This window comes from Ranitomeya variabilis, chromosome 2, assembly GCF_051348905.1.
Source record: "Ranitomeya variabilis isolate aRanVar5 chromosome 2, aRanVar5.hap1, whole genome shotgun sequence".
Taxonomy (NCBI): domain Eukaryota; kingdom Metazoa; phylum Chordata; class Amphibia; order Anura; family Dendrobatidae; genus Ranitomeya; species Ranitomeya variabilis.
In genome coordinates, this window is record NC_135233.1 from 536,016,721 (window position 1) to 536,042,029 (window position 25,309).

Below are 25,309 nucleotides of genomic sequence, written 5' to 3' on the forward strand. Positions count from 1 at the left end.
TGATAAACTTACCTGGAGCAGCCAGTGCCAGACAGTGGCTGCCAAGGCAAACAGGATCATGGGGTGCATTAAAAGAGGTGTGGATACACATGATGAGAACATTATACTGCCTCTGTACAAATCTCTGGTTAGACTGCACATGGAGTACTGTGTACAGTTTTGGGCACCGGAGCTCAAGAAGGATATAATGGAACTAGAGCGAGTACAAAGGAGGGCAACAGAATTAATAAAGGGGATGGGGGAACCACAACACCCAGAGAGATTAGCAAAATTTGGATTATTTAGTCTAGAAAAAAGACAACTGAGGGGTGTTCTAATAACCATTGTGATGCAGTGACCCCTGTGGCAGCTAGGGGGTGCTGTGTGTGCTCCTTGGGATATACATGGAGGCATATCTGTTGTGATAATAATGGTGAAACAGTGACTGGCAGTATCGTGAATGGCCAATATGTGTCGCAGAGGGAGTCTGCGTGGTAAGTCTGATGTAATGTGGTTGTGGGAGCTGTGGCAGTACCAGCAGGAGCTGGTGAAGTGACATATAAAAGAGAAAAAAAAAATTTTTTTTCATTTTTCCTCCAGGTCGTGCAGACTCTTAAAGGGCCAGTGCAAGCCCAGAGACTTAGTGTGTATACTGTGCAAACTGGTGCTTAAGAGTACCGTGGGAGTCCACGAGGTGTACCCCAGGGAAGGGGTGGTGTCCATAAAAGTGGGCGGTGACCCAAACGGGGATGATTGCCCAAAACGGAATGGAGTCCCAAAAAGGGGCGGTAACCCGAAGAGGGGTAGTAGCCCAAAAAGAGGTGGAATCTTGGGAAATGGAGGTTTCCCAAAAGGGGGCGGAGCGTCCCAAAGAGGTACTGCAGACAAATTGGTGCTTTGGGCCTGTAAGTTATGTGTGCCCAGTATACTGTGTGAACTATCCACCTGGTGAAAGTTTATGGGGGTGTGCCCTGCGAATGCATGATATTGAAATATGTGAACTGGTTGATTCTGGGAGCCCGGTGACTCTGGTGTTGGTTGCACCCGAGGGATTTGAAATGACCGATAAGAGGGTCAGGGTCACCTGCATCCATGGCCACACTAAGGGCTATCCATTGGCCAGTGTGGTCCTCGAGACCGCCAAGGACAGTGCAATCCATGATGTGGCCATAGTCTCAACCTTACCCTGCCCAGTGATAATTGGCCGGGACTCTGGGCTGTTCAGACTTGTGGGAGAAGGGAGCTTCTTTACAGCAGGAGAATGGAGGGCTCTTAGCTGGTGGGGTTGCGTACCTTAAAACATGTATTCCTCCCAAAGTTGAAGGGTCAAATGTCGGGTTGACCAGTGGGGAGGGAGCGTCTGCCCAACTTCCGGACATGTCACCTGATGTTTACCCCATGAAGACTGTAAGTGACGTGGTTAATAAAGCCCCCTGAAGCTGACACCCAGTTAGGGAGCAGCGGGAAGGTTCACCATGTTGTGGGGTGTGAGACTGACTCTGGGGGTGACTGACATATCATGGCCGGTATCAAGCGCTAGAGCGGAGTATGACACTGTGCTATCAGAGATACTGACACAGAGAAACGACAGGGCTCCACAGGCTGAAGTCATGATAGCGGTGGCAGCCATTCCAGAAAATGTGACCTGTTTAGATGGGGATGGCTGGTTCGGTTCCCGGATGACCGATCGGGTGGTGGTGACTCCCATTCAGACGGTGATGAAAATGGAAAAGAGGGCAGTAAGACTGACTCTGGTATAAATAGCAAAACTTCCTCTCGGAGACGTAAAAGAGGAAAAGGGGCTGAACAGATTGCACCCTCGGTGAAGAGTGTTAAAGAGGAGACAGGGACAGGTGCCAACAAAGATAATGTCCCTGAGATAGAAGTCGCCAACTCCGCACAGCTGGATCAGGTGCGTTACCTGGAGTCCGAGCTCTCAGCAGTCAATGCCTGGCTTGAAGCGAAGGAAGCACAGGTGTTTTAGGAACTTGCTTAAGGATTATCTCATGAGAAGGAAAAGGTGGCAGATCTACGGGCCAAAATAAAAACACTAAAAGGGCATTTTCAACGAGAAAAGGCCCTGAGACAAATGGCGGAGCACAGGTTGGATGAGCTTGAGAAGGACATCTGAGCTCAGAAGTCACCTGACAGCGTGGCACAGTGAGAATAAGGCCTTAGGCGAAAATGTGGTAGTGCTGCGAGAAGCAGTAAGAGATCTTCTGCCAGAGGAGAAGTTACGAGTCTGAGACGTACAGCTGTCAACCCCGAGTGATAACAAGGTGGAGCTGCCGATGCCCATCTTGGCAAAGGATGTTAAGAAGTTTAAAACTGAGGAAAAGCTTGCACTAAAGGCAGAACAAGACAAGTCACCCAGTCGTGACAGATGTCTTGATGGAAGTTTCGGAGCTAAACCAGGAGCCATCTGTTCGTGAAGAAAATGAGACCTCATTCTTCAAGTGTGTGGTGGAGATACCCAAAGACATGTGAGAAGTGTGCGCCAGGTAGGGTGTGCATGAGGCCTTTAGAAAGGCAGTAGAAGCGTGTAGTGTGCATTGGGCATTAGAGATGGAACAATTGGTGATACTGTCAACTAATGAGGTCACAGTGAAGCGGGTGGCTGTCCTGAGGGATATGCACCTACAGTGCCTCCGCACAAAACAGATGATCATGTTAAGGAATAATGAGGCCACTCGATGTTTGGAGCAAGCCAGGAAAGCTCAAAGTCGTCTGGGCTTGGTGGAATACACAGTCCAAGTGGCCAAAGCTCTGGTGGCGAAAGTCATTGGGAGATAAGGGAAAGTGATGCAGGACATGGTGGATAAATCCGGTGTGAAGAGACTGAGGATACTGGCTGATGACGAGGTCCAGGTCATGGATGAAGATGGGATGGTTCCTTCCATTCCTTGTTGTCGGGTCCAGAGAGTGTCTTGAGAATATCCGCGTGCTCCTGGAATATCGCATTGCATGCCTAAGAGAGGTAGAGCAGCTGAGACATGAGAGACTGCAAGTTAGTAAACAGATGCAGAACATGAGATGGCAGCCACCTTCTTCCCAAGGAAATGATACTAAAGCAGGATGACACCATTGAAGCTCTAAAAAACTATAGGGAGAAAAATACTTTATCTAAAAAACTAATTAAAGCTGCCAAAAAGGAAACAGAGAAGCACATTGCTAAGGAGAGTAAAACTAATCCCAAACTGTTCTTCAACTATATCAATAGTAAAAGAATAAAAACTGAAAATGTAGGCCCCTTAAAAAATAGTGAGGAAAGAATGGTTGTAGATGACGAGGAAAAGGCTAACATATTAAACACCTTCTTCTCCACGGTATTCACGGTGGAAAATGAAATGCTAGGTGAAATCCCAAGAAACAATGAAAACCCTATATTAAGGGTCACCAATCTAACCCAAGAAGAGGTGCGAAACCGGCTAAATAAGATTAAAATAGATAAATCTCTGGGTCCGGATGGCATACACCCACGAGTACTAAGAGAACTAAGTAATGTAATAGATAAACCATTATTTCTTATTTTTAGGGACTCTATAGCGACGGGGTCTGTTCCGCAGGACTGGCGCATAGCAAATGTGGTGCCAATATTCAAAAAGGGTTCTAAAAGTGAACCTGGAAATTATAGGCCAGTAAGTTTAACCTCTACTGTTGGTAAAATATTTGAAGGGTTTCTGAAGGATGCTATTCTGGATTATCTCAATGAGAATAACTGTTTAACTCCATATCAGCATGGGTTTATGAGAAATCACTCATGTCAAACCAATCTAATCAGTTTTTATGAAGAGGTAAGCTATAGGCTAGACCACGGTGAGTCATTGGACGTGGTATATCTCGATTTTTCCAAAGTGTTTGATACCGTGCCGCACAAGAGGTTGGTACACAAAATGAGAATGCTTGGTCTGGGGGAAAATGTGTGTAAATGGGTTAGTAACTGGCTTAGTGATAGAAAGCAGAGGGTGGTTATAAATGGTATAGTCTCAAACTGGGTCGCTGTGACCAGTGGGGTACCGCAGGGGTCGGTATTGGGACCTGTTCTCTTCAACATATTCATTAATGATCTGGTAGAAGGTTTACACAGTAAAATATTGATATTTGCAGATGATACAAAACTATGTAAAGCAGTTAATACAAGAGAAGATAGTATTCTGCTACAGATGGATCTGGATAAGTTGGAAACTTGGGCTGAAAGGTGGCAGATGAGGTTTAACAATGATAAATGTAAGGTTATACACATGGGAAGAAGGAATCAATATCACCATTACACACTGAACGGGAAACCACTGGGTAAATCTGACAGGGAGAAGGACTTGGGGATCCTAGTTAATGATAAACTTACCTGGAGCAGCCAGTGCCAGGCAGCAGCTGCCAAGGCAAACAGGATCATGGGGTGCATTAAAAGAGGTCAGGATACACATGATGAGAGCATTATACTGCCTCTGTACAAATCCCTAGTTAGACCGCACATGGAGTACTGTGTCCAGTTTTGGGCACCAGTGCTCAGGAAGGATATAATGGAACTAGAGAGAGTAAAAAGGAGGGCAACAAAGTTAATAAAGGGGATGGGATAACTACAATACCCAGATAGATTAGCGAAATTAGGATTATTTAGTCTAGAAAAAAGATGACTGAGGGGCGATCTAATAACCATGTATAAGTATATAAGAGGACAATACAAGTATCTCTCCGGGGATCTGTTTATACCAAGGAAGGTGACGGGCACAAGGGGGCATTCTTTGCGTCTGGAGGAGAGAAGGTTTTTCCACCAACATAGAAGAGGATTCTTTACTGTTAGGGCAGTGAGGATCTGGAATTGCTTGCCTGAGGAAGTGGTGATGGCGAACTCAGTCGAGGGGTTCAAGAGAGGCCTGGATGTCTTCCTGGAGCAGAACAATATTGTATCATACAATTATTAGGTTCTGTAGAAGGATGTAGATCTGGGGATTTATTATGATGGAATATAGGAATATAGGCTGAACTGGATGGACAAATGTCTTTTTTCGGCCTTACTAACTATGTTACTATGTTACTATGAAAAGGGAACAAAAGGAACCCTCCAAATAATGGAATGGCTGACCACCAAGGACGTTCAGAGAGACAAGGAGGTTGAATATCTGAAAGTAGCAGTTCTACTCACAGTACAAAGCTAAGGGATGTGAACAGTAGTAGACGTAGTGATGAAGGGTCAGACTCAGATCAGTCGCTAGGCTCGTCTAGACGGTGGACTCATGACCACAATAACTGTGGGTGGCGGCCATGAAGAGAAAGGCCGGGTAATGGGGTGCACTTGGAAAGTGTGGTGACTAAAGGTTTGGTGACACAGACAGACTATGACTTAAGGGCCAAAGCTCATATTGACCGCTGGGGGCGGGTAAACCCAACAAGGGTAGGATTGTGGGTGATGTTCAAAACCGACTGAGACAGTTCTCTCGACTGGTAGGGCAAGGTAATGTGCGTGACCTGTCTCGAGACCCCGGGTGTATGACAGGTGTTCATCCCCACAAGTATGAACAGAGGGCGGGGGGGGGTATGTGATGCAGTGACCCCTGTGGCAGCTAGGGGGTGCTGTGTGTGCTCCTTGGGATATGCATGGAGGCATATCTGTTGTGATAATAGTGGTGAAACAGTGACTGGCAGTATTGTGAATGGCCAATATGTGTCGCAGAGGGAGTCTGCGTGGTAAGTCTGATGTAATGTGGTTGTTATGGGACCTGTAGTCCCTCAAGAGTGTGTATAGTTAGTAAGGGAGACTTACTAGACTAGTTATGTGAGATGGGCGGGACAAACTAGCCACACATCCACACTCCCACCCAGGGGTGTGGTTACAAGGTACATAATGTGACCAGGGTGTGGGTCACAGGTCTTGTGTGGTTTCTGTATTGGATTTCCTGGGAGTAGGAATCCTGAATAGCACACTGGGCTACCTGTGTTGGAAACCTGGGAGGAGACTTCCTGAAGAGCACATGGTGGGACTTTGCTACTAGTGGCCTGGGTATTGGACGGTCCCAGCTGGGGATGGATGTCCTGAATAGTACCCGGACTGGCCACCTGTGTGATCCTGTGTAACCTGGATGTTGGGAGGTACTGGGAGTAGGACCGGATCCCTGAACAGCACGAGGTGAGGACCGGGATCTGCAGAGTCAGTGACAGCTACAGTCCTTCGGTGGGTCTGGACTGACAAATATGTGCCGGCCAGACAAGTTGGTGATCCCTGTGAGACAGCTTACCCCGAGGAGTGGACTGACAAGGAGTCAGCAGGTGGAGCAGGAGCTCCCGTTAGGTACTATACAGACTGTTGATGCTTGTGATGTTCTATGAACTGTGTGGTCTCCCACGGCAACTGAACGGAGTGAGGTTCAGCGTATTTAGAGACCGCGACCCAGGGTCATATGTTCTGTATGTGACTTGGGACATTGGTGAACTGTTCGGCGTACGGACACCCATGGTAACTGGGCGAAGTGAGAGCTCCAGCATGTTTAGTGTCCGTGAGTCAAAGCCATAAATGAAGTGTTTAAGAAAGCTGCAAGTTAATATCACCAGTCGGTGCCTGTTGTGTTTAGTGAAATGTATATAATGAACTGTGCATAACCCGGTTTATGACACTTTAATAAACCGTATAGACTGTGTTTAAGCGAAAAATTGTGCCTGACTACGTCAATCCCGTGCCAAGCGGGTGTCCCCTAATACACTCAGTGAGAGCAATCTTACACCATGTATAAGTATATAAGGGGACAATGCAAATAGCTCTCCGAGGATCTGTTTATATCAAGGAATGTGACAGTCACAATGGGGCATTCTCTGCATCTGGAGGAGAGAAGTTTTTCCACCAACATAGAAGAAGAGGACTCTTTACTGTTAGGGCAGTGAGAATCTGGAATTCCTTGCCTGAGGAGGTGGTGATGGCAAATTCAATCGAGGGGTTCAAGAGAGGCCTGGGTGTCTTCCTGGAGTGTAACAATATTGTATCTTACAGTTGTTAGGTTCTTTAGAAGGATGTAGGTCTGGGGATTTATTCTGATGGAATATAGGCTCAACTGGATGGACACATGTATTTTTTTCGGCCTTGCTAACTATGTTACTATGATTTTAACTTTTTTCACTCTGATTGGTAGTATAAAGCATTGCTATGCACCAACATGACAATGCATTATACCTGTTAGTGCTGCACTTACAGAAGGATTTAAACCTTGCTCTGAGCATGATTTAACAGGCTTGTCATAGCTGGGTGACCATGATGTTGTCCTGATGACCTCAGCTTGCCATGGGAACAATTGGGGCCCTTGTGATGACTCCTCGATGGCTCTGATTGGACCCGAAAGGAGACCACTCATTCTACCAGCCTTCTAAATTCTGTGATCGATATCAATTGTGACATTTAGGAAGTTAAAATGCACATAGCGGAGCCACTCTTTTCAGTGACAGCCAGGTCTCAGCTTTAACTTATGGCGCCTTCACGGCGGCGATCTCGCAGGCACAACTCCTGGTCCCCGCACGATTACCATGACATACCCATATGTCAAGTTCGGAAACCCATATCTGACTATAACATTTGTGTACGTCAAATGTCGTGAAGGGTTTAAAATGTGTGTCCAGGTCTACATCCAAATAATAATGTAAACAAAATACTTTAGTATTTAACTTTTTAGTTACCGTAGTTTTGACAGAATTATATAATTGTGAACTTCAACAGTTGTAGTATATTTCCATTTTCCAAGTGTATTATTACCTACATGGAGGTCAGACTGGAATTTCTCCTGATCTCCAATTTCAAACTTTCTTCCATGTGCATGATTTTATTACACAGTATCTTGCTACTCTTTTTTTAATTACTGTTAAGGGCTTTCAAAAAATGGCTCTTTTCTCCAGTGTACATGCACTATGCAAACTATTATACAATATCTACACACGATCTGTGCTTATTCTATTCACACACTGTACATAATGTACAGACCCACACACCGTATTCACGCTGTATACCTGCACACACTCGATTTATACACACACTTTCTTGCCCGTTACATACACATACATTATAGGCACACACACACTCCATTCACTCACGTTACACACTCATAGAAACATGGTTAACAAGGTCAAAAAAAGACATTTGTCCATCCAGTTCAGCCTGTATTCTGTCAGAAAAAATCCCCAGATCTACGTCCTAAAGAACTACAGTTAAAGAAATATACACTCTACTTACACACAAACATTCACACTTCAGTCGCTGATGCCTAGACACTCCAGTTACACATACACATTCAATACATGCAGACATATACATTCAACAGTTACACACACACACACTACAGTCACATATTCTCCTGTCACTTCCACTGTACTTGCACACAATCTATGTGTGTGAGTATATAGTGGTGGAAAAGATAATGCTTGACCTATCTCAGCTTGAACAAGATTGATAACCCTGCAGATTGTTCATCCATAAGTCACCATGGCTCAAGATCATATAAAAAAAAAAGAATGAAAACATCCAATACGTGTATCAAGAATACAAGTCTTTTTCGTGATCAGTATATTGCTGAAGTTTCTTTAATTTCTGGGGAAAAGATTATGAGAACCCACCCAAAGTAGCTCACCCTACTGCCAGCTCTGGATTGTGTTTTCGAACACTGCACTCCTGTATTCTGTCCCTTTGCGACTGAACCCTGTTATTATGAGATTACCAGAATCTGATCCCAAAGGGAAAATCCGAAATTGAATATACTGTTCTAGTTTTTACATCTAACATTCAAAGAAAGAGGAGTGACACATTATGCTTAATATAATTAAATCTTCCCTAAATGCTATAGACATTACAGGAAGGAAAACTATTTTTTTGTGTGCAGAGTTCTTTCTGAGCTTAGACACTTGACTTCAATCAGAATTTCCCAGAAGAAATGAATGTCTAATAAGTAATCTCTTAGATTGTACGCTTGTGAGCAGGGCCCTCATTCCTCTTGGTTTCTGTTTTGATATATGTTTTCATGGTTATGCTGTAATGTTTATTGTCTGAACAAGTCCCCACTAAAATGAAAAGTGCTATGGAATATGTTGGTGCTATAGAAATAAAATTATTATTATGATTGTTATTATCTAGGTAGTCTTCCCTTCAGTCCAAATTGCTGCAAATTACGGTAGATTTATTTATATAAACTGTATTATCTTTCCTATACAATCAAAAAGTGCTATGCAAAAATATACCTGTGAGAAGGTAAGTAAACACTATTAGCCTCTTTATGGTCAGTGAGGGCATATGTAAACATTACAATTTAAACATTAAACATTTAACATTAAAAATTAAAATACTTTGCCCAGTGTATACATTTGGCTATGACTTAGTACACTTTGCCTAACAAATAGATTTGATTTTGATGAGTAATTACTTGTCCAACAAGAATACCAACTTTACAATGTTGAAATGTAACTTTGAAGTGATCAGCTACCATAGGTTACAACATTTCCTACTCCTTTCCAGATACCAAAAAAGATATTTTTAGTGTACAGGTGGGCAACTCATTTTTCCCAAGCACTATATGAGAGCCTGCGACTGTTGTAGGTGGCTGAACCAACAGCTGGAAATTTATTCTCCTCCATAGTCCCGCCACACAGTACAATGTTCCCACCCTGCTTCTCAAACAGTATGATGTCCCCTTAAACAGTATAATGTCCCAGAATATCATTATATCTCCACAAAGCTTGTCATAGAGTTTGATGCCTCTACAAAGCAATGTAAGAAACACAGTATGATGTTCCCACAAAGCTAATTATAGTGTCCCCTTACACAATATGCTGTCTCCAAAAAGCCACACATGCAGTATGATTTCGCCACACAGCCCCATGTACAATAATGAAATAATGACCCCACACAGCACCCCTGCAATAAAATGACCCCTCAAATAACCCCACATGGTATGATGTCACCAAAAAGCCTCCCAGACATTATTATATACCCACAAAGTTTCTCAAACAGTATGTTGTCCACGCTCACAGCCTCTCAAACTGTAATGTCCCCTAACATAGTATCAGGTCCCCACAAAGCCAAAAATACACTATCATGTTCCGACATAGTATGATGTCCACACACGGGTTTATTACAAATTATCATGTTCATTCACAGTCCCCACACAGGTATTATGTCTCCTCACAGCTCTCTAAATAGTGTTATAACCCCACACAGCCCGACCTGCAGACTGATATGACCCCACACAGCCCCTTCAAATTAGTCCATTTCAGCGTCCCTTGTTGTGAATTTGGATTCTGGGCTCCCCCGGTGGCTACTGGTGGAATTGAACTTGTGACATCATCTTCCCTGTTCACCTGTTCTGATTAGATCTGGGTGTCGCTATATAACCTGGCTTCTCTGTTAGATGCTTGCCGGTCAACAATGTTATCAGAAGCCTCTCTGTGCTTGTTCCTGCTCCCAGACATCTACTAGATAAGTTGGACATTCGTCCATGTTTTGTTTTTGTATTTTGGTTCCAGTTCACAGCTGCAGTTTCGTTACTGTGTCTGGAAAGCTCTTGTTGATCAGGAATTGCCACTCTGGTATTATGAGTTAATGCCAGAGTCCTAAAGTAATTTCTGGATGTGTTTTGTTAGGGTTTTCTACTGACCATGAAAGTATGCTTTCTGTCTTCTGCTATCTAGAAAGCGGACCTCAAATTTGCTAAAACTATTTTCCTGCTGCGTTTGTTATTTCTTCTAAAATCACCGCCAATATATGTGGGGGGCCTCTGTCTCCTTTTTTTGGGCATTTCTCTAGAGGTGAGTCAGGTCTTATATTTCCCTCTGCTAGCATTATTTAGTTCTCCGGCCGGCGCTGGGCATATAGGGATAAAAAGTAGGACATGCTACCTGGCTACTTCTAGATGATGCGGTAGGTTTAGTTCATGGTCAGTATAGTTACATCTTCCAAGAGCTTGTTCCTATAGAGGCTTATGCTAGTTCTCTGGCCATGGAGATCATGACAGTTTGACCGGCCCACTAAAGGGTTAAAATCCTTGGCTGAGAAAGGAGAGAAATAAGAAGTCTGCTGAGAGTTTTGTTTTTTTTTTTTTTTTTTTTTTTTTTTTTTTTCTCTGTGCTCTTAATTGGATCACTTGCCAGTCTGTCTATGCTGCAGTCTTTCTTTTTTTTCTCTCTCCTTATAATCTTTGAATGGCTTTGTGTTCACCTGTTAATAATGGATCTTCAGAGTGTAACTGCAGGTTTGAATAATCTCACCACGAAAGTACAAAATTTGCAAGATTTTATTATTCATGCTCCGGTATCTGAGCCGAGAATTCCTTTGCCGGAATTCTTCTCAGGGAATAGATCTAGCTTTCAGAATTTTAGAAATAATTGTAAGCTATTTTTGTCCCTGAAATCTCGTTCTGCTGGAGACCCTGCACAGCAGGTTGGGATTGTGATTTCCTTGCTCCGCGGCGACCCTCAAGACTGGGCTTTTGCATTGGCACCAGGGGATCCTGCGTTGCGCAATGTGGATGCGTTTTTTTTGGCCTTGGGCTTGCTGTATGAGGAACCTCATTTGGAACTTCAGGCAGAAAAAACTTTGATGTCCCTATCGCAGGGGCAAGATGAAGCTGAAATTTACTGCCAAAGATTCCGTAAATGGTCTGTGCTTACTCAGTGGAATGAGTGTGCCTTGGCGGCTACTTTCAGAGAGGGTCTCTCTGATGCCATTAAGGATGTTATGGTGGGGTTCCCTGTGCCTGCGGGTCTGAATGAGTCCATGACAATGGCCATTCAGATCGATAGGCGTCTGCGGGAGCGCAAACCAGTGCACCATCTGGCGGTGTCCACTGAGAAGACGCCAGAAAGCATGCAGTGTGATAGAATTCTGTCCAGAAGCGAGCGGCAGAATTTTAGACGGAAAAATGGGTTGTGTTTCTATTGTGGGGATTCTACTCATGTTATATCAGCATGCTCTAAGCGTACTAAAAAGCTTGATTAATCCGTTTCCATTGGCACTTTACAGTCTAAATTTATTTTGTCTGTGACCCTGATTTGCTCTTTGTCATCTATTACTACTGACGCCTATATCGACTCTGGCGCCGCTTTGAGTCTTATGGATTGGTCCTTTGCCAATCGTTGTGGGTATGATTTAGAGCCTTTGGAAACTCTTATTCCTCTGAAGGGGATTGACTCCACCCCATTGGCTAATAATAAACCACAATACTGGACACATGTGACTATGTGTATTAATCCGGATCACCAGGAGACTATTCGTTTTCTAGTGCTGTATAATCTACATGAGGATTTGGTGCTGGGATTGCCATGGCTGCAGTCTCACAACCCAGTCCTTGACTGGAGAGCTATGTCTGTGTTGAGCTGGGGATGTAAGGGGACTCATGGGGACGTACCTTTGGTGTCCATTTCATCATCTATTCCCTCTGAAATCCCTGAGTTCCTGTCTGATTATCGTGACGTCTTTGAAGAACCCAAGCTGGGTTCACTACCTCCGCACCGTGAGTGCGATTGTGCTATAGATTTAATTCCGGGTAGTAAATACCCAAAGGGTCGTTTATTTAATCTGTCTGTGCCTGAACATACTGCTATGCGAGAATATATAAAGGAGTCCTTGGAAAAGGGACATATTCGTCCATCGTCATCTCCCTTAGGAGCCGGTTTTTTCTTTGTGTCAAAAAAAAAACGGCTCTTTGAGACCATGTATTGATTATCGGCTTTTGAATAAAATCACGGTTAAATATCAATACCCATTGCCGTTGCTGACTGATTTGTTTGCTCGCATAAAGGGGGCCAAGTGGTTCTCTAAGATTGATCTCCGTGGGGCGTATAATTTGGTGCGGATCAGGCAGGGGGATGAGTGGAAAACCGCATTTAATACGCCCGAGGGCCACTTTGAGTATTTGGTGATGCCTTTTGGTCTTTCTAATGCCCCTTCAGTCTTCCAGTCCTTTATGCATGATATTTTCCGCGATTTTTTGGATAAATTTATGATAGTGTATCTGGATGATATTCTGATTTTTTCGGATGACTGGGACTCTCATGTCCGGCAAGTTAAGAGGGTTTTTCAGGTTTTGCGGTCTAATTCTCTGTGTGTCAAGGGTTCTAAGTGCGTTTTTGGGGTTCAGAGAATTTCCTTTTTGGGATATATTTTTTCTCCCTCTTCCATTGAGATGGATCCTGTCAAGGTTCAAGCTATTTGTGATTGGACGCAGCCCTCTTCTCTTAAAAGTCTTCAGAAATTTTTGGGCTTTGCCAACTTTTATCGTCGATTTATTTCTGGTTTTTCGGATGTCGTTAAGCCATTGACCGATTTGACTAGACAGGGTGCTGATGTTGCTAATTGGTCCCCTGATGCTGTGGAGGCCTTTCAGGAGCTTAAGCGCTGTTTTTCTTCTGCCCCTGTGTTGCGTCAGCCTGATGTGACTCTTCCTTTTCAGGTTGAGGTCGACGCTTCTGAGATCGGAGCTGGGGCAGTGTTGTCGCAGAAAAGTTCTGACTGCGCCGTGATGAGGCCTTGTGCCTTCTTTTCCCGTAAATTTTCGCCCGCTGAGCGGAATTATGATGTTGGGAATCGGGAGCTTTTGGCCATGAAGTGGGCGTTTGAGGAGTGGCGCCATTGGCTCGAGGGGGCCAGACATCAGGTGGTGGTATTGACTGACCACAAAAATTTGATTTATCTTGAGACCGCCAGGCGCCTGAATCCTAGACAGGCGCGCTGGTCATTATTTTTTTCTCGGTTTAATTTTGTGGTATCGTACCTACCAGGTTCTAAGAATGTTAAGGCGGATGCCCTTTCTAGGAGTTTTGAGCCTGATTCACCTGGCAACTCTGACCCCACAGGTATTCTTAAGGAGGGAGTTATCTTGTCAGCCGTTTCTCCAGACCTGCGGCGGGCCTTGCAGGAGTTTCAGGCGGATAGACCGGATCGTTGTCCGCCTGATAGGCTGTTTGTTCCTGATGATTGGACCAGTAAAGTCATCTCTGAGGTGCATTCTTCTGCGTTGGCAGGTCATCCTGGAATTTTTGGTACCAGGGATTTGGTGGCAAGATCCTTCTGGTGGCCTTCCCTGTCACGAGATGTGCGAGGCTTTGTGCAGTCTTGTGACGTTTGTGCTCGGGCCAAGCCTTGTTGTTCTCGGGCTAGTGGATTATTGTTGCCCTTGCCTATTCCTAAGAGGCCTTGGACACACATCTCGATGGATTTTATTTCAGATCTGCCTGTTTCTCAGAAGATGTCTGTCATCTGGGTGGTGTGTGACCGTTTTTCTAAGATGGTTCATTTGGTTCCCCTGCCCAAATTGCCTTCTTCTTCCGAGTTGGTGCCCCTGTTTTTTCAGGATGTTGTTCGTTTGCATGGTATTCCTGAGAATATCGTTTCTGACAGAGGAACCCAATTTGTGTCTAGATTTTGGCGGGCATTTTGTGCTAGGATGGGCATAGATTTGTCTTTTTCGTCTGCTTTTCACCCTCAGACTAATGGCCAGACCGAGCGGACTAATCAGACCCTGGAGACATATCTGAGGTGTTTTGTGTCTGCTGACCAGCATGATTGGGTTGCTTTTTTGCCATTGGCGGAGTTCGCCCTCAATAATCGGGCCAGCTCTGCCACTTTGGTTTCCCCGTTTTTCTGTAATTCGGGGTTCCATCCTCGATTTTCCTCCGGTCAGATGGAATCCTCGGATTGTCCTGGAGTGGATGCGGTGGTGGAGAGATTGCATCATATCTGGGGGCAGGTGATGGACAATTTAAAGTTGTCCCAGGAGAAGACTCAGCTTTTTGCCAACCGTCACCGTCGTGTTGGTCCTCGGCTTTGTGTTGGAGATTTGGTGTGGTTGTCTTCTCGTTTTGTCCCTATGAGGGTCTCATCTCCTAAGTTTAAGCCTCGGTTCATCGGTCCGTATAAAATATTGGAGATTCTTAACCCTGTTTCCTTCCGTTTGGACCTCCCTGCATCCTTTTCTATTCATAACGTTTTTCATCGGTCGTTATTGCGCAGGTATGAGGCACCGGTTGTGCCTTCCGTTGAGCCTCCTGCTCCGGTGTTGGTTGAGGGTGAGTTGGAGTACGTTGTGGAAAAAATCCTAGACTCCCGTGTTTCCAGACGGAGACTCCAGTATCTGGTCAAGTGGAAGGGATATGGCCAGGAGGATAATTCTTGGGTCACTGCATCTGATGTTCATGCCTCTGATCTGGTTCGTGCCTTTCATAGGGCCCATCCTGATCGCCCTGGTGGTTCTGGTGAGGGTTCGGTGCCCCCTCCTTGAGGGGGGGGTACTGTTGTGAATTTGGATTCTGGGCTCCCCCGGTGGCTACTGGTGGAATTGAACTTGTGACATCATCTTCCCTGTTCACCTGTTCTGATTAGATCTGGGTGTCGCTATATAACCTGGCTTCTCTGTTAGATGCTTGCCGGTCAACAATGTTATCAGAAGCCTCTCTGTGCTTGTTCCTGCTCCCAGACATCTACTAGATAAGTTGGACATTCGTCCATGTTTTGTTTTTGTATTTTGGTTCCAGTTCACAGCTGCAGTTTCGTTACTGTGTCTGGAAAGCTCTTGTTGATCAGGAATTGCCACTCTGGTATTATGAGTTAATGCCAGAGTCCTAAAGTAATTTCTGGATGTGTTTTGTTAGGGTTTTCTACTGACCATGAAAGTATGCTTTCTGTCTTCTGCTATCTAGAAAGCGGACCTCAAATTTGCTAAAACTATTTTCCTGCTGCGTTTGTTATTTCTTCTAAAATCACCGCCAATATATGTGGGGGGCCTCTGTCTCCTTTTTTTGGGCATTTCTCTAGAGGTGAGTCAGGTCTTATATTTCCCTCTGCTAGCATTATTTAGTTCTCCGGCCGGCGCTGGGCATATAGGGATAAAAAGTAGGACATGCTACCTGGCTACTTCTAGATGATGCGGTAGGTTTAGTTCATGGTCAGTATAGTTACATCTTCCAAGAGCTTGTTCCTATAGAGGCTTATGCTAGTTCTCTGGCCATGGAGATCATGACAGTCCCTATACAGAGCAGCAACCTACAGAGTATTATGTTTCTACATATCTCTCCATGCATTATTATGTCCCCTCACAGCCTCCATACACAGCATTATGTCTCCACACAGCTCCCCATGGAATACTCTGACTGTTCTTGTCCAAGGACTATTCCGAAACATCCTATGGGCCACATTTGTCCTGCAGGCTGCACTTTGCCTAGGGCTGTTTTGGAGTAAAATTTTGTATCATGAATTACTGTAGAATTTTTAGATTTAATAGTAACATCTGCAAGGAGTTTGAATGTTCTCCCTTTGGAATGTGGGAGGAAACACACACAAACAAAGACATACTGATAGGGAATCTAGATTGTGAGCCCCATCGGGGACAGCGACGATAATGTGTGCAAACTGTAAAGCGCTGCGGAATATGTTGGCGCTATATAAAAAAATAATGATTAAGATTAACATTCCTTTCTTTTTCAGGGTGATGAAGTATTGACTGTCATCAAAGCCAAGGCACAGTGGCCAGCTTGGCAACCCTTAAATGTGTAAGTGTGAAAAAACATGTTTCTCTTTAATTTTAAGCTCTTTCTAATTTCTGTGCTGACATGTGTGACACCTGTTTTATCCCAGAAATAAAGTGATGAACTGAGTAACCCAGAGGTGGCTCACTCTAACAAATCACTGCTAACATGTACATCAGATGGCCCAACTATATTGTAGTTATATTTTAGCCTAAAGTGCTGCACATGTCACAAACATATACAGTGGTGTAAAAAAAAGTGTTTGCACCCTTCCTGCTTTCCTATTCCTTTACATATTTTTCACACTTAAATGTTTTAGATCACCAAAAAAATTTAAATATTAGGCAACACAAATAAGCACAAAATGCAGTTTTTAAATTAAGGTATTTATTATTAAGAGGAAAAGAAATCCAAACCTACAGAGCCCTGTGTGAAAAAGTGATAACTTGGTGGGCCACCCTTAGCAGCAACAACTGCAAGCAAGCATTTGTGATTACTGACAATGAGACTTTTACAATGCTCTGGAGGAATTTTGGCCCTCACTCACCTCTGAGGAATTGTTGTAATTCAGCCACACTGGAGGGTTTCCAAGTATGAACTGCCTTTTTAAGGTCATGACACAGCATCTCAATCGAATTAAGGTCAGTAGTTTGACGAGTCCACTCCAAAGTTTCAATTTAGTTTTTCTTAAGCCATTCAAAGGTGGACTTACTGGTGTGCTTTGGATCATTATCCTGCTGCATAACCCAACTACACTTCAGCTTGAGGTCATAAACAGCTGGCCGGACATTCTCCTTTAGGATTTTTTGGTAGACAGCAGAATTTATAGTTCCATTTACCACGGCAAGTCTTCCAGGCCCTGAAGAAGCAAAACAGACCCAGACCATTACACTACCACCACCATATTTTACTGATAACATGATGTTCCTTTTCTGAAATGCTGTGTTACTTCTATGCCAGATGTAATGGGACATACACCTTCCAAAAAAGTTCAACATTTGACTTGTCAATCCACAGAGTATTCTCCCAAAAATCTTGGGGATCATCAAGATGCTTTCTCATGAAAGTGAAAGAACTGAAACGAGTCATTATGTTCTTATAGCACAGCAGTGGTTTTCGTCTTGGAACTCTGTCATGCTGTCTATTTTGCCCACTCTCTTTCTTATGGTAAAGTCATAAACACTGACTTTAACTGAGGCAAGTGAGGCCTGCAAGTTCTACGGATGTTGTTGTGGGGTCTTTTGTGACCTCTTGGAAGAGTTGTCGCTGTGTCCTTGGGTAGAGATGGGCAAACACCTGGGTGTTCGGGTCTGATGGGTTCAGTCGAACAGTTACAAAAAGTTCCAGTTTGGGTACAAGAACAGCACCCAGAGCTGAACCCAGAACCCATTCACTTGAATGAGGGGGGGCACGAACATCCAGTGTTTACCATGCTGTCATGTGCATGATAGCATGGCAAACACCGCTTCTGATCGGCGGCAAAAATCATCACCGCTGGTCAGACAGACACGGTTCACACACTGTCAAATGCAGTCACGAGCGCGCAGCTATGATCTGAGGTATAAAGTTTATCTCCGGTCACTGGTGTCAACTGATGAGACTACGGCTCCCATCAACCGACCCCTACTGCCGCTAATAACAGTGAGAGCAGGCAGCTGATGGGAGAATTCATCAGCCAGCGTCTGCGCTATACATACATTTGTTTAAAAATGGTGTGGGTTCCCCTATATTTTCGATAACTAGCTGGGCAAAACTCACAGCTGGGGCTGCAACCCTCAGCTGTCAGCTTTAGCAAGGCTAGTTATCAATAATGGAGGGATCCCCATGCCGTAATTTTTAATAATTAAGATAAATAATTTTTAAAAAACATATACAGAAAAAAGCACACTTGCGCTCCTAGACTAAAATATATATGTTGGTACCCACAAGTGAAGGTGCAGGCTCGGTGCAAATCTGTTATGACCCCAATGGCAGAGGGTCTCAGGAATAAATACCAAGTCTGCAAACACAAAAAACCAGCTCATAGGGCAGTGGTAACTGGGCTGACCATATATCTAATCCTAGCACCACAAATAGAAGTAGCCGGGGAACGTGCCTACGTTGGTTCTAGACATCTCGCGCCAGCCGGAGAACTAACTAACCCTAGAAGGGAAAAGAAAGACCTTTCTTGCCTCCAGAGAAAAGACCCCAAAAGTTGGATACAAGCCCCCAACAAATAATAACGGTGAGGTAAGAGGAAAAGACAAACATAAGAATGAGCTAGGTATTTAGCAAAGAGAGGCCCACTAGCTAATAGCAGAATATAGTAAGATGACTTATATGGTCAGCAAAAACCCTATTAAAATATCCACGCTGGATATTCAAGAACCCCCGAACCGTCTAACGGCCGGGGGGGAGAACACCAGCCCCCTAGAGCTTCCAGCAAGGTCAGAAATCACATTTAGTACAAGCTGGACAAAAATAGTAGCAAAGCAAGTAACTCAAAAAACAAAGAAGCAAGACTTAGCTTAATTTTGCAAGAACCAGGACCAGCAGACAGGAGCAACAGAAGGATCTGATTACAACGATGCCAGGCACTGGACTAAGGATCCAGGAAGTTAATATAGCGACACCCCTGGACTAACGACCCAGGTGAGTGCCAAACAGAAAAAAGACAATCCCAGAGTCATACCACTAGTGACCACAAGAGGGAGCCAAAAAGTCTAATTCACAACAGTACCCCCCCTTAAGGAGGGGTCACCGAACCCTCACCAAGACCACCAGGGCGATCAGGATGAGCAGCGTGAAAGGCACGAACTAAATCGGCCGCATGCACATCAGAGGCAACCACCCAGGAATTATCCTCCTGACCATAGCCCTTCCACTTGACCAGATACTGAAGCCTCCGCCTGGAGAGACGAGAATCCAAGATCTTCTCCACCACGTACTCCAACTCGCCCTCAACCAACACCGGAGCAGGAGGCTCAACAGAAGGAACCACAGGTACAACGTACCGCCGCAACAAAGACCTATGGAACACGTTGTGAATGGCAAACGACACAGGAAGATCCAAGCGAAAGGACACATGATTAAGGATTTCCAATATCTTGTAAGGACCGATGAAGCGAGGCTTAAATTTAGGAGAGGAGACCTTCATAGGAACAAATCGAGAAGACAGCCATACCAAATCCCCAACACGAAGTCGGGGACCCACACCGCGGCGGCGGTTGGCAAAATGCTGAGCCTTCTCTTGTCACAACTTTAAGTTGTCCACCACATGATTCCAGATCTGCTGCAACCTATCCACCACAGAATCTACCCCAGGACAGTCAGAAGGCTCCACATGTCCCGAGGAAAAACGAGGATGGAAACCAGAGTTGCAGAAAAATGGTGAAACCAATGTAGCGGAACTAGCCCGATTATTAAGGGCAAACTCAGCCAACGGCAAGAAGGTCACCCAATCATCCTGATCTGCAGAAACAAAACACCTCAAATAAGCCTCCAGAGTCTGGTTAGTTCGCTCCGTTTGTCCATTAGTCTGAGGATGAAAGGCAGACGAAAACGACAACTCAATGCCCATCCTAGCACAAAAGGATCACCAGAACCTGGAAACAAACTGGGATCCTCTGTCAGACACAATATTCTCAGGAATGCCGTGTAAACGAACCACATTCTGAAAGAACACAGGAACCAGATCGGAAGAGGAAGGCAGCTTAGGCAAAGGTACCAAATGGACCATCTTAGAAAAGCAATCACATACCACCCAGATGACAGACATGCCCTGAGACACCGGGAGATCTGAAATGAAATCCATGGAAATGTGTGTCCAAGGCCTCTTCGGGACAGGCAAGGGCAAGAGCAACCCGCTGGCACGCGAACAGCAAGGCTTAGCTCGAGCACAAGTCCCACAGGACTGCACAAACGACCGCACATCCCGTGACAAGGAAGGCCACCAAAAGGACCTAGCCACCAGATCTCTGGTGCCAAAAATTCCCGGATGCCCTGCCAACACCGAGGAATGAACCTCGGAAATGACTCTGCTGGTCCATTTATCAGGAACAAACAGTCTGTCAGGTGGACAAGAGTCAGGTCTACCAGCCTGAAATCTCTGCAACACACGTCGCAAATCCGGAGAAATGGCTGACAAGATAACTCCCTCTTTAAGAATACCAACTGGTTCTGCGACTCCCGGAGAGTCAGGCACAAAGCTCCTTGAAAGAGCATCAGCCTTTACATTCTTTGAACCTGGTAAATATGAGACCACAAAGTCAAAACGGGAGAAAAACAATGACCAGCGGGCCTGTCTGGGATTCAGGCGTTTAGCAGACTCGAGATACATCAAATTTTTGTGATCAGTCAAGACCACCACACGATGCTTAGCACCCTCGAGCCAATGACGCCACTCCTCAAATGCCCACTTCATGGCCAACAACTCCCGATTGCCAACATCATAATTCTGCTCAGCAGGCGAAAACTTCCTAGAGAAAAAGGCACAAGGTCTCATCACAGAGCAACCAGGGCCTCTCTGCGACAAAACGGCCCCTGCCCCAATCTCAGAAGCATCCACTTCAACCTGAAAAGGAAGTGAGACATCAGGCTGGCACAAAACAGGCGCCGAAGTAAACCGGCGCTTCAACTCCTGGAAAGCCTCCACGGCTGCAGGAGCCCAGTTAGCAACATCAGAACCTTTCTTGGTCATATCCGTCAAAGGTTTAGCAATGCTAGAAAAATTAGCAATAAAACGACGGTAGAAGTTAGCAAAACCCAAGAACTTCTGAAGACTCTTAACTGACGTGGGTTGAGTCCAATCATGAATAGCACGGACCTTGACTGGGTCCATCTCCACCGCAGAAGGGGAAAAAATAAACCCCAAAAAGGGAACCTTCTGTACTCCAAAGAGACACTTTGAGCCCTTAACAAATAAAACATTCTCACGCAAAACCTGAAACACCATCCTGACCTGCTCTACATGCGAGTCCCAGTCATCAGAAAAAAACAGAATATCATCCAGATAAACGATCATAAATTTATCCAGATACTTCCGGAAAATATCATGCATAAAGGACTGAAACACTGAAGGAGCATTAGAGAGCCCAAAAGGCATCACCAAGTACTCAAAATGACCTTCGGGCGTATTAAACACGGTTATCCATTCATCTCCTCGCTTAATGCGCACAAGGTTGTACGCACCACGAAGATCTATCTTGGTGAACCACTTGGCACCTTTAATTCGGGCAAACAAGTCTGACAACAGAGGCAAAGGATACTGAAATTTAACAGTGATTTTATTCAAAAGCCGATAGTCAATACAAGGTCTCAAAGATCCGTCCTTCTTGGCCACAAAAAAGAATCCCGCACCAAGAGGGGAAGAGGAAGGACGGATATGCCCCTTCTCCAGAGATTCCTTGATATACGAACGCATTGCGGTATGCTCAGGTACAGACAGATTAAATAGTCTTCCCTTAGGAAATTTACTACCTGGAATCAAATCTATAGCGCAGTCACAGTCCCTATGAGGAGGCAGAACACTGGACCTGGACTCGCTGACCACATCCTGATAGTCAGACAAATACTCAGGAACTTCCGAAGGAGTAGAGGAAGCAATAGACACCGGCGGGGAATCACCATGAATACCCTGACAGCCCCAACTTGACACAGACATTGCCTTCCAATCCAAGACTGGATTATGAGTCTGTAATCATGGCAACCCCAAAACGACCAAATCATGCATTTTATGCAGAACAAGAAAACGAATCACCTCCCGATGTTCAGGAGTCATGCACATGGTTACCTGTGTCCAAAACTGCGGTTTATTTTCCGCCAATGGCGTAGCATCAATACCCCTCAAAGGGATAGGATTAACCAACGGCTCAAGAACAAAACCACAGCGCTTGGCAAATGACAGATCCATAAGACTCAGGGCAGCACCTGAATCCACAAACGCCATAACAGGGTAGGAGGACAATGAGCAAATTAAAGTCACAGACAAAATAAATTTAGGTTGCAAATTACCAATGGCGACAGGACTAACAACCCTTGTTAGGCGTTTAGAGCATGCTGATATAACATGTGTAGAATCACCACAGTAAAAACACAACCCATTCTGACGTCTATGATTTTTCCGCTCATTTCTGGTCTGAATTCTATCACATTGCATCAAATCAGGTGTTTGTTTAGACAACACCACCAGATGATTAGCGGTTTTGCGCTCCCGCAAACGCCGGTCAATTTGAACAGCCAGCGCCATGGAATCATTCAGACTTGTAGGAATGGAGAAACCCACCATCACATTCTTAATGGCTTCAGAAAGGCCATTTCTGAAGTTTGCGGCCAGAGCACACTCATTCCACTGAGTAAGCACGGACCATTTCCGAAATTTTTGGCAATACACTTCAGCTTCATCCTGGCCCTGAGAAATAGCCAGCAAGGCTTTTTCTGCCTGAACCTCAAGATTGGGTTCCTCGTAAAGCAATCCGAGCGCCAGAAAAAACGCATCAATATTTGCCAATGCCGGATCTCCTGGCGCTAGCGAGAAGGCCCAATCCTGAGGGTCGCCCCGTAAAAAAGAGATAACAATTTTAACTTGCTGAACTGAGTCTCCAGATGAACGGGGTCTCAGGGATAGAAACAATTTACAATTATCCCTGAAATTCCTAAACTTAAATTGGTCTCCAGAAAACAGTTCAGGAATAGGTATTTTAGGTTCAATTCTGTTGAGCCTCCTGCTCCGGTGTTGGTTGAGGGCGAGTTGGAGTACGTGGTGGAGAAGATCTTGGATTCTCGTCTCTCCAGGCGGAGGCTTCAGTATCTGGTCAAGTGGAAGGGCTATGGTCAGGAGGATAATTCCTGGGTGGTTGCCTCTGATGTGCATGCGGCCGATTTAGTTCGTGCCTTTCACGCTGCTCATCCTGATCGCCCTGGTGGTCTTGGTGAGGGTTCGGTGACCCCTCCTTAAGGGGGGGGTACTGTTATGACCCCAATGGCAGAGGGTCTCAGGAATAAATACCAAGTCTGCAAACACAAAAAACCATCTCATAGGGCAGTGGTAACTGGGCTGACCATATATCTAATCCTAGCACCACAAATAGAAGTAGCCGGGGAACGTGCCTACGTTGGTTCTAGACGTCTCGCGCCAGCCGGAGAACTAACTAACCCTAGAAGGGAAAAGAAAGACCTTTCTTGCCTCCAGAGAAAAGACCCCAAAAGTTGGATACAAGCCCCCAACAAATAATAACGGTGAGGTAAGAGGAAAAGACAAACATAAGAATGAGCTAGGTATTTAGCAAAGAGAGGCCCACTAGCTAATAGCAGAAATAGTAAGATGACTTATATGGTCAGCAAAAACCCTATTAAAATATCCACGCTGGATATTCAAGAACCCCCGAACCGTCTAACGGCCGGGGGGAGAACACCAGCCCCCTAGAGCTTCCAGCAAGGTCAGAAATCACATTTAGTACAAGCTGGACAAAAATAGAAGCAAAGCAAGTAACTCAAAAAAACAAAGAAGCAAGACTTAGCTTAATTTTGCAAGAGCCAGGACCAGCAGACAGGAGCAACAGAAGGATCTGATTACAACGATGCCAGGCACTGGACTAAGGATCCAGGAAGTTAATATAGCGACACCCCTGGACTAACGACCCAGGTGAGTGCCAAACAGAAAAAAGACAATCCCAGAGTCATACCACTAGTGACCACAAGAGGGAGCCAAAAAGTCTAATTCACAACACAAATCCTGCTAAATACACTAATATTAATAAAATACCAAAGGGGTTAGCACTGCGCTTACTCTGAGGCTCACAGATAATGAATGTCAAACTGATTGTACGATGTGGAACACTGTAACAAAAAGCTGTGGTGCACTGCAATATGCTAGTGAGTAACCGTATGTGCAACCACTTACTTGACATCACAATCTCTAACTGATCAGCAGTTTCAGTTTCTGTTTCACGGCGGAGAAGCTTCTGGCCGGAGCCCGCTGCTACTCTTTCTGCCTTTACTCATCACCGCCCATGATCCTGTACACCTACGTAAGTGGCTGCACACACTGTCACTCACTAGCATATTGCATTGCACCGCAGCTTTTTGTTAAAGTGTTCTACATTGTGCAATTAGTTTGACATTCATTATCTGGGAGCCTCTGAGAGTAAAGGTACCGTCACATTTAGTGACGCTGCAGCGATCTAGACAACGATCTAGATCGCTGCAGCGTCGCTGTGTGGTCGCTGTAGAGCTGTCACACAGACAGCTCTCCAGCAACCAACGATGCCGGTCCCCGGGTAACCAGGGTAAACATCAGGTTACTAGCGCAGGGCCGCACTTAGTAACCCGATGCTTACCCTGGTTACCAGTGCTAATGTAAAAAAACAAACAAACACTACATACTTACATTCTGGTGTCTGTCCCCTGGCGCTGTGCTTTCCTGCACTGACTGTGAGCGCCGGCCGGAAAGCACAGCGGTGACGTCACCGCTGTTATCTGCTTTACGGCTGGCCGGCGCTGACAGTGCAGGAAAGCACAGCGCGGGGGGACAGACACCGGAATGTAAGTATGTAGTGTTTGTTTTTTTTTACATTTACACTGGTAACCAGGGTAAACATCGGGTTACTAAGCGCGGCCCTGCGCTTAGTAACCCGATGTTTACCCTGGTTACCAGTGAAGACATCGCTGAATCGGCGTCACACGCCGATTCAGCGATGTCTGCGGGAGTCCAGTGACAAAATAAAGTTCTGGACTTTCTGCTCCGACCAACGATGGCACAGCAGGATCCTGATCGCTGCTGCGTGTCAAACTCAATGATATCGCTAGCCAGGACGCTGCAACGTCACAGATCGCTAGCGATATCGTTCAGTGTGAAGGTACCTTAAGAGCAGTG

At 45.1% G+C, this 25,309-nt stretch overlaps 1 protein-coding gene across 3 annotated transcripts in view; it reads left to right on the forward strand.

Moving 5' to 3' along the window:
- Nucleotides 1–25,309, forward strand: part of SPON1 (spondin 1) — a 1,148,287-nt gene that overhangs the window by 447,932 nt on the left and 675,046 nt on the right. For all 3 annotated transcript variants that reach the window (XM_077288119.1, XM_077288120.1, XM_077288121.1), the window contains one exon: nucleotides 16,418–16,482. In XM_077288119.1, the coding sequence (XP_077144234.1) occupies nucleotides 16,418–16,482 (65 nt within the window). The remainder of the gene's footprint in view (nucleotides 1–16,417; nucleotides 16,483–25,309) is intronic.